Genomic DNA, 10,397 nt, shown 5'->3' on the forward strand with positions numbered 1-10,397 from the left:
CATTTTTTTTAAATACCGAGGACACGACCTCTGTGTCCTCAATGGTAGTTACGGCCTTGAAGAGGTCCATCCATCCATCCATCCATCCATTATCTTCCGCTTCTCCGGGGGTCGGGTCGCGGGGGCAGCAGCTTTAGCAGAGAAACCCAGACGTCCCTGTCCCCGGCCACTTCCTCCAGCTCTTCTGGGGGGACCCCGAGGCGTTCCCAGGCCAGCCGAGAGACATAGTCTTTCCAACACCTTGAAGAGGTCTACATACTGTTTCATATTATATTGGCATTGTAATCTGAGAATATATTAATTAATAAATAAATAAAACTAAAAGCATGTAGTAGCCCTGAGTAATACTGATCCATGGTGTCCTCTATTTTCTGTTAGTCCCAATACTGTGCACAGGTGGGAACAAGTCACCAATCAAGTCTTGAATCTTTTCAAGCTTTTTCTTAGCTCTGAAATATCAAGTATTTTCTCAAGTCTAAGTGAAGTCGCAAGTCATTGATATTAAAGTCCGAGTCGAGTTCTGAGTCCTTTATGACTCAATTAAGTCAAGTCAGAAGTCGTTAAAAAATTACTTGAGACCAAGTCATCTGATACCACTACTAAATGTAAATTTACCGTAATTACATCTATAACTTGCCCATATGACTTTCAAAGCCAACATGTCTTCATTAGTATAGAGGTAATTCTTCTTTCGGCCTCTCCCTTTATCAGGGGTCTCCACAGCGAGTCGATCTTGCGTCATCGATTTGGCACATGTTTTACGCCTTAGTGGCCTTTCCAGACGCAACCCTCGCCATTGAGGCTATCGGTGCTTGGGACCAACATTAGTATAGAGGTAATTAACGCTCTAACCGCCAAAGTCGCAGAATTGCGACATTACGTCAGCATAAACAAAACAGTCTGTAGATAAAATAAACGGGCTTTAAGGTGTTCAGTCCTCCTACCACTAGTTGGCAAACATGTTACCCTTTCAAACAAGACCAAGCTCACGTCATTTTGTAGTTCAAAGTGTCTATATAAAGCACTGCAAAAAGCCACGCGAGCTCAGATACGGAAGTAGTTATTCAGAGCTTTTCTGTAGAGACGTGCGAGTCGAAGTTTTTATTGTCAGCGAACTATTAGTGAGTTTTTAACACCATGGCTTGTAAGAAGTTGAACCGTGCGGAGGTATTGAGCATGCTATTTGCTGATTCCGACTCCGAAGGAGAGTTTTTACCTCGTGAGGAGGAGGATCGGACGAGCACTCATGCTTCCCACGGTGAAACTTCCGAAGGCAATGGTGCCGGCATGTGAAGCGAGGCTGTTCTCCAAGCACACACACACACACTCCAACTCATTCGGTGCCGTTATCCAACCTCAATTGAGTGGGTGGTAGTGGGGAACGCGGTCGCAGTGTCCGTAGAGGTGTTGGTCGAGGAATCAGGGGTGGGAGAAGTGGGTCTGGTATCTCTAGCATGCGCTCTCTCCACCCAGCCCCCGGTGGTGCGGCTAGTCACGCTTTGCCTATCCGCCAGCGCAATGATCCTGACATCGGATCACACAATGTTCAAGCACAAACACATACTCCTTCTGTCCCTTTATCTGGCTTTTACGGGGTGGGTGGCAGTGGCGAGCGTGGCCTTCAGTGGAGGGGGGAGAGATGCTACAGAGACTCACTGAGCGTCACTGGCTCAGTGAGGCTGATGACAGACCAGACTGTGCTGTCTGCTCTGACCGTACCCGGCCTAAAGGTCTTCGGCAGACTAAGTTCAGGTGCCATCAGTGTGGTGTAGGTGTCTGTGCTGTGCCATGTTTTGAGAGGTACCATACTCTAAAAAATTATAAACAGTGTCACCTGGACAGATAAGTTTTTACTACCGTTTTGACCATCGTTTTCACCACCGTTTTCACGTTTCACAATGTGTTGTCACCTGTTTTAGTGTGTGTTTCTGCTATATGATGACATTTTACCACTTGTTTTATTATTGTATTCCTCATTCCTGATAAGTTCAAACATCAAGTCAATATCCACCATTTCCTGAAAAAATATAGGCAACTTTTCGCATGTGTTTTCCTACTATATGGTAATGATGATATAGTAATATTTTACTACATTATTCTGTTTTATTGTTGCTTTCCTGTTCCCTGATCATTATAGATGATGATAAAAAGACAAAAAGAAAAAAAAAGTTTTAAAAAAACAAGTTCATAATCACTCAATTCCAATATTTCCTGAACATAATGAGATTCAAAATGGCTGCCACCTGATGACGTCATAATATGCAAATGAGATCAATAATTTCATACCCCACATAAACTATGGATCATGGGCAACATTTTTCTAATGTACAGTAGGCATCTATCTTTAACCCCCTTTCAGCCACCAGCTTTTGAAATATTGTCAAAATCCAGTATTTTCAAAAAACAATCTTGGCGCCTAAAGGGTTAAGCCACAAAAAAAAAACTTTACAAAAGTTTCAGCCAGATTCATAATTATGTTAGCGTATGTTCAAAATGCTGCAAATCTAATAAATTTCACACACGCATAGACAGATAGATGTTTGAATACTTAGAAACTGTGGATTTAAACTTGGAGAACAAATTGTTCTTTTTGTGGTCCAGTAAGTTTTCACGCCACAGGAGAGTGCTCTTCTTGTTTATCACTCAGTCTGTGATCGTTATTACTCAAAGTACGTTTCTGTGTGTGTGTGTGTGTCACATTTAGTTCGCTTTGCCCTTGCTGTGTGTGTGTGTGTGTGTGTGTGTGTGTCTTCATGCACATGTTGATGGAACGTTGCGGGTGTTAAAAGACCCTCTGCATGATATCTCTTTGTATTCTTCACCTCCACAGTGATAGAAAACAACTCCCTCTCATCTCTTCATCACGGGCTGCTCACGTTTTCGTTTGACCAATCAGAACCGGCAGGGATGCTCCTCGGCAGCAGTGTTAATTTCGTCAGCTTTTTTTAATTTAGTCTTAGTCTTAGTCACAATGTCGAAAATCAATTTTAGTCTTAGTCATATTTTGTCATTGCCTTCCCAATTTAGTCTTAGTCTTAGTCACAATGTCGAAAATCAATTTTAGTCCTAGTCATATTTTGTCATTGCCTTCCCAATTTAGTCTTAGTCTTAGTCACAATGTCGAAAATCAATTTTAGTCTTAGTGAAATTTTAGTCATTTTAGTCAACACTGTACATAATAGAACTTCTCCACACACTGCTTCTCTTTTTAACATATATCACACTGTACAGAATAAACCTTCTCCGCCCACTGCTTCTCTTTTTAACATATATCACACTGTACAGAATAAAACTTCTCCACACACTGCTTCTCTTTTTCTCTATTTTATTTATATAACACTGTGCAGAATAGAACTTCTCATCTTGGCCACCACCGGCATCGGTTGCATGATCAATCATTATCATGCAGGTTGTTTTGTTGTTCTTCGCGTTGTAAACGAAATGGCTCCATACATCCAGGCGTTGTTTTCGCCCAGCTCCAACAAACCGTATACCGGTATCCGAGCCCGACGCCATGACTGGACTGCAAAGTTGAACTAGCTACGGTTAAGTTATAGCTAGCTACCGGCTACGTTACTTGACATGGGAAGGGCCTAAACTCAACTGAACTTGACTCACTGAACGACTACTGATTGAGCCACGCGAGGCACTGTGGGACAGGCGCCGTGCAGGGACAAACAGGGCAACAGCGCGTAATCTTCTATGAAGTTCAAGAAACACTTATATTAATTATAAACAGTTACATTTTTTAATGTCATTTCGTCTTGTCTTAGTCTCGTTAACGAAAATAATTTTTTATGCTCGTCATATTTTTATTTTCTGGAAGCAATTTTGTGCGTCATCGTCTTGTCATCGTCATGGGAAAAAGGGGCGTTAACGAAATATTTTCGTCATCGTCCTGGTTGACGAAATTAACACTGCTCGGCAGAGCTATAAATCCAACTTGAGCGTTACGAGAGAAGCAGGAGTGAACAAGAAAAAGGAATACTATGAGCGTTTATCTAGAAACTGTTTTGAACTTTTGATATTTTTCTACACTTAAAGCTGCAGTCTGCAGGATTTGTTGTTGTCATACGTAAAGTCCTACTTTTTGGCATTTTAAGAGTTTACATGATCTATCAGAACGCTTGAAGTTGAAAACGGTGACCTCCGTAGTCGCAAAATGCAAGAAATGCTTATTTTTTAACCGAAAAATAAAAAGTTATTCAACTTCCTGTCCCGCCCCATCAAAACACATGAGAACTCGTGCACGTAGACGTGCACGCCAGATGCGCTTACACGACTCCTCATTCATCAACTCACCTGTCATTTGCGATCATGGAAGACACAGTAAGTAGACTAGCCCGTAATGAAGTTCAATAGTCTAGATAAATAAGCGTGGGGACAAGTGTAGCAGTCACAGTGCCGTGTGGATTAAGAGTTTTTCAAACTTTGACAAAACCAACATTCCTGTGGGGGATGTTTACGTATGTGGATATAAACCAGATCTTCATTTTCTTTCCACAAAGGAAAAAGAGACAGAAACTGCCTAATTTACAACACCCTTAAGAGCTTTTGGGGAGTCGAACTCGCAACAGACGCCTGCAATAAAAATTGGGATAGACTCTAACGAACAAAGAACTCACTCTTGGAAAAGTGGGACACTTACTATCTTATCTAGACCATAACTCGAAAGTTGACACTTTAACACCCCTTTTCACCAGCAAACCGACCAGATGGCTACATACGAACTGAGAAGACTTCACTAAGGCTCACTTTTAGTCGAATCTTAAAACTATATTAAATGTGTTTGATAACCGTGTACAATTTCTTTCAGGTTTCCAGCTTGATCACAAGACGCATATAGAGACAATTTGTACGATTCTGGCTTAAATATTGACAAAGAAACAAACTTGTTGGAAAATGCCCAACCTGCCTGATGGAACCACATTGCCCCCTAGTGGTCTGCAGTGTTGATTAGTTGAACATTTAAATCCCAGAGGACTCAGTAAAATGGACAATATATGCAACTAGTAACTTCTAACGATGTCCCTTCGGTATCTATTTGGTATTTGTTTAGTGTCCCCATTGTTAACACAGAAAATTAACATTTCATAGATATTCATCTGAATTTTGAAAGTCATAATTGTCTTTATCATGTGTGTTATTTTGATGTCTTTATATTACAAGTCCATGTTATATCTTTAATCTGCATATCTTAACAAGATGTGGTGTTTTCAGAATCACCGAGACAAATGTTCTATGAGATGGGGTAATGGAGAAATAAGAGTTTTCTTTGTCTAAATCCAGAAATCCCCATATAGCACAGATCACCTTACACAGACATGCACACAGTTCAAGCATGTCATTGGCTGAAAAAGTAGTGTAAGCCCCGCCTCCGAGTGTCAAAACCCGGAACCCGCGGAAAACACACTCTCTCTAGGGCTCTCTAGTTCTCTCGTTTGCTGGCTCGCTTCAGGCGTCTTGTCTCTTCTTCGTTGTTTTCCAGAAGCACGCTCTTGTTTTTCAGAGGGAGAACAATGGAGAATTGATCAGATGAGTTGCTCAGAGAGATTTGAAGAGCACGGAAAGATGAGAGTATGAGCCGTGCAGAAGACGACGGAGGGGAGGAAGGAGAAGGACGGAGCAGGACCCAAAGAAAGACGAGGAAGACCCGAACAAAGAAACAGATTGAAATACTCTGAAGATGCACGTTTTACGTGTTTTTGTTCGTCCCTCGCCATCCCTGTCCTTCTACGTCGCACGTCCTAACCTCCGCTGTTTCACGCCATCATCACCTTTTCCTACCAAGAAAGCCAACTCCAAGCAACCTTTTATTAATCTTCTGTGAACTTAAGTTCACTTCATCAGAGAAGCAACGGACCCACTGACATCAGAAGATTCGATCATCTAACTACAGCCCTCAACACCATCGTCCCCGTTTCCCGGTGGAAAGGAGCAACGGAGAAGCTAAAAAGTCAGCCACGACAGCCAGGAAGGCCCAGAGAACGGAAGAGAAATCCCCTCGGACCCCGCGTGGTCCGAACCGACTAAACAGAACTTCAGCACAGTAAGACCGACCCGTTTTCACCTTAAAGTGGGTTTGATGGATGTCTCGAGGCTTTCACAGAATGATAAATTAATCCAAAATGTCAGTATTTAGATTCAAATAGTCAGCCAACCCAAACTATTTGAATAAATCCAGTAACTCTCCATTCCCATATTTTATTTTATATTCACTAAGTGTTTTTATATAATCACCCATATTCAATGCATCTCCTGTTTGTTTAAAGGTTCATGTCTAAGATCATATCATTGTAATAAACAGCTCATATATCTATATATATATGTTATAATCACAGATTGTGTCGTATGCTTTCTTTACGTAATGTCTGTCCAACCAAACGAGAACTTCACGAAAGTAGCGAGATATGAGACTGAATATTAATTGAATATTAATTTAACACCAGGATCGTAAGATTTCGAACAGTTTTCCTACCTGACTGTGACTTAAATTAAGTCAAAACCTAGGTAGGTGGTGCCCTGAATTCGAGGTAAGGTTTATTTGAGACTGTAAGAACATCTCATAAATCCTTATATTTAATAGGTATATAAATACCCGGTAACGCTACACAAGCCTACCTTGTATCGCGCGTGCACAATCGGTGATTGACAGGCAGCAGAGCCCAGCTCGTAACCTGATTGGTTACCTTTTACCGGTCCGGTCTGCAATTTTGTAAACAAACCTGCTGGCTTTGGAGGGACCTAGCGGGACATATAGGGGACCTAGAGAACTCATTTTTTTTTTGTATTGGGGTATTTAATGTACTACTTTCAGAATCCCCGGACAGTTCCAGGCATTATGCTTGAAAAAGAGTTGCAGACTGCAGCTTTAATATAAGGTAGGTGGGACTTTTTTTCACAAACAGGAGGTTGTTTTGTTCATTTGCACCTGGCTTTGTATTAAAGTGAGTGCTGCAGAAACTGGTGTTTACTTTCCTCTCATACAAACACGCACTTTCATGTTACTGATGTTATGTTTATTTTTTTCTTCTCGAATATGAGTCATCGAAATCGTTTAAATGAGTCGTTTAAATTTGAATAGTTGATCAATAATGACATGAACATCATCTGTGATGTTGCTGTTGTATGAGATACACATCAACACTTTAATGCAGTTATGTGTTGTTATGTTTTAGCCTCGTGTGGACCGTTTTTTAAAACATTTTAACACTATTCAGATGCAGTGCTCGGCACTGAGGCTCATAATGTCTCCCATTCACTTTGTGGGTTTTGAGGTCAGCAAGATGGCTACCTCAGCAAGTTCAAAACTGAACAAAGCTGTAAAGCAGCAGTAGAGCTCCCTCAGGGGGACAAGGTCCAAGCCATGTACATTTGGGTAGATGGATCTGGAGAGGGACTACGATGCAAAACCAGGGCCCTCATTTATCAAGCGTTCTTAGGAACAGATCTGTGCGTAAAGCGTGCGTGCAATCATTCCTGAGCAAAGTGTGGGATTTATGAACATGTACTTGAACTTAGAAATGTGCCTAAATCTATGCACAGCTTTGACCATGCTTACGCACATTGCCTAGTGGTAGAATTACGAAACTGCAAATGGTGTTGATTGCTGCACAGGGGAATATTACAATGTTCATTCAATTGTTGCATTACAGTATGTCTGACGGCATTTGGGTCCGTGTAGCCTATGCAATTCCAAAGCACGGTGCATTAGACCTACCTGGCGTTCATTGCATTTCATTCAGAGTGTAACAATAATTGTTTCACCAGAAGACCTGACAATAATCAGCCTAGTTTAATTGATATGGGTATAAAAGGCACACGTAGGACATGCCATTCAGAACGCAACATGGCCCATCTTGCATTGCTTGAGGATCTGGAAAACCGTGCGCTACGGAGGGAGCGCGTGTTTAGGGAGCGTGCAGATTTATTGGCAGAAAGTAGTGAGTGGCTTCTAAGCAGGTTCAGATTTCCAAATCATATAATGATCTGCCGTGAATTGGGGCCATTTCTCGAGCGAGAAACTAAGCGCACGCAAGCCATACCTGTGCATATACAGGTGCTGTCCACTCTGGGCTTTTTGGCTACAGGTACGTTTCAGCGCGAGGTAGGAGATCGATGCGGCATTTCTCAGCCGTCCATGAGCCGAATTCTGCCCACAGTGTTGGATGCGATTATTTCTTTGGCACCGACTTACATTCGATTCCCTTATGGGGGTCCACGCCAGGCAGACATTAAGCGAGGGTTTTATGGTATCGCGCAGTTCCCCAACGTCATAGGAGCAATAGACTGCACTCATGTCGCACTAAAAGCACCATCACAGCACGAATACAACTTTGTGAGTAGGAAGGGGAAGCACTCCATTAATGTACAGCTTATATGCGACAGTGATATGCTGCTTCTCAATGTCGTTGCCCGATGGCCAGGGGGGACGCACGATTCCTTTATTTTGCAGAACAGCTCCGTGGGCCTTCGTTTACAAGAAGGAGCTGTTGAAGATGGATGGCTTATTGGTGAGTGTTGCGCAGCATGTTTGCAACATTGGTTATATGTCAGTGTTCGAACTACGGGGGGACTCGGGGGATCCGAGACCCCCCAAAAACATGATTTGGGAAATGTTGGGGGGTCTCTAAAATATTGGCAAAATGTGATTTCCCCTAATGAGTTATGATTGCAGACGCAATACGTGTGTGGAGGTGTGGAGCCTGTGTGCGTAATTGGCATAAAGCTGTGCTGTCCGCCGCGTATGATTCTGTATTGCTTCTCATGTGTTTTCGAGATCCGCGCTCTGAGTCAATCAAATCAAATCAAATCAAATTTATTTGTATAGCACATTTCATGTACAAACAGTTCAAAGTGCTTTACATAAAATAAAAGCATTGCAGCAGGGAGTGCAAGAAGCATTAAAAATACGTAAAAGAATATAAAGAGAAACAAATAAAATCATTTAAATGAATTTAAAAACAGGCAACAGTCTAGATAAGTTAAAAGATATTTCATGCATAGACACATGAGAAAAGAAATGTCAAGCATCCATACCCATGGTTTGGTATGGAGCAGGAGTACACTGTCCTGGGCACAGTCGGACATCCGTTTGGCTGGCCCTCTAATGGCTTCCCAGGTCCACAAGGTTTATGTCAGGTTCTTTAACATATTGTTTATTGTACTACTCTACTTGAATCGGAATGGCCATCTGAGTGTTAATAGTTTTTTTCTTTTCACCATATTAGGGCCTTATTACTGTGGAGTAGGAGCAGATAAGGCGTATGGATGAGACATAGTGGAGTCCCATTACAAAGCCTGCCTGTACGCTGGGGTTCAGATCTGTGGAACAAATGCTGAAGTCATGCCAGCACAGGTACTTTTCTTTTACTAAAACAAAACAAAGTGTGTCGTTACTTGGTTTATATTATTATAAATGTTATAACTATCAATATTGTTCAGTTAAAATGTAAACAATGCTGTTTTTCAGTGGAAGTTCCAGGTTGGACCCTGTGAAGGTATCAACATGGGGGACATCTTTGGGTTGCTCGCTTCATCCTTCACAGAATCTGTGAGGATTTTGGTGTGATGGTGTCATTTGACCCCGAACCTATATCAGGGAACTGGAATGGCGCTGGCTGCCACACCAACTTCAGCTCTAAAGAGATGCGCGTGGAGGGAGGACTTAAGTAAGGACTAATCTAAGCTACTTAATTCAACTCATGTTTCATTGCTTTTTCTAACCTCTGCTTTTCCTCAAAGAGTTATTGAGGAATCCATTGAAAGGCTGGCAAAGAGACACAAATATCACATCCAGGCATATCCAAAAGGAGGGCTTGACAATGCCCGGCGCCTCACCGTTCATCATGAAACTTCAAGCATCAATGAGTTCTCCGTTGGTGTTGCCAACCGTGGTGCCAGCATCCGTATCCCTCGCACGGTGGGACACGAGAAAAAGGGCTACTTCGAGGACCGCCGTTCATCAGCCAACTGTGACCCGTACATTGTCACAGAGGCTGTGGTGCGCACATGTTTGCTTATAGAAGAAGGAGACGAGCCCACAAATTTCAACAAATGAACTGTCTCAGACGAAGTGCCATCAGTACTGTATTTAGCCTTGAGTCTATTTTAAGTCCAAATATAGAGGTCTTTTCTTTTTTAAATTTATGACTAAAGAAATAATAATTACGGTAATGTGTTGATTAAGATTCTCAGTCATCAATTCTTTTTAGATAGTGTTTGTTTTGTCTGTATTTTAACTCTGTTGCAAATCGCTATCATTTTTACATTTGACTCATCTGCAGTTGTGGGAGAGAAATGTCATGACATGGCCTAATTACATCGTGTGCTTTGTTGTTCGGTTCATATGAATACTGTTGAAGGTTAGAATGAGCTTGTTTATGATTACGGCGAAA

At 41.9% G+C, this 10,397-nt stretch overlaps 1 protein-coding gene across 1 annotated transcript; it reads left to right on the forward strand.

Moving 5' to 3' along the window:
- The first annotated feature begins 7,247 nt into the window (after positions 1–7,247).
- On the forward strand, positions 7,248–10,060 carry glulb (glutamate-ammonia ligase (glutamine synthase) b). Its single transcript, XM_075486154.1, is given in 6 exon segments — positions 7,248–7,322; positions 9,007–9,130; positions 9,231–9,358; positions 9,473–9,515; positions 9,518–9,671; positions 9,745–10,060. Coding segments are annotated over 6 exon segments (840 nt in total).
- The last annotated feature ends 337 nt before the right edge of the window (positions 10,061–10,397 follow it).

This window comes from Odontesthes bonariensis, chromosome 15, assembly GCF_027942865.1.
Source record: "Odontesthes bonariensis isolate fOdoBon6 chromosome 15, fOdoBon6.hap1, whole genome shotgun sequence".
NCBI classification, from domain to species: Eukaryota; Metazoa; Chordata; class Actinopteri; order Atheriniformes; family Atherinopsidae; genus Odontesthes; species Odontesthes bonariensis.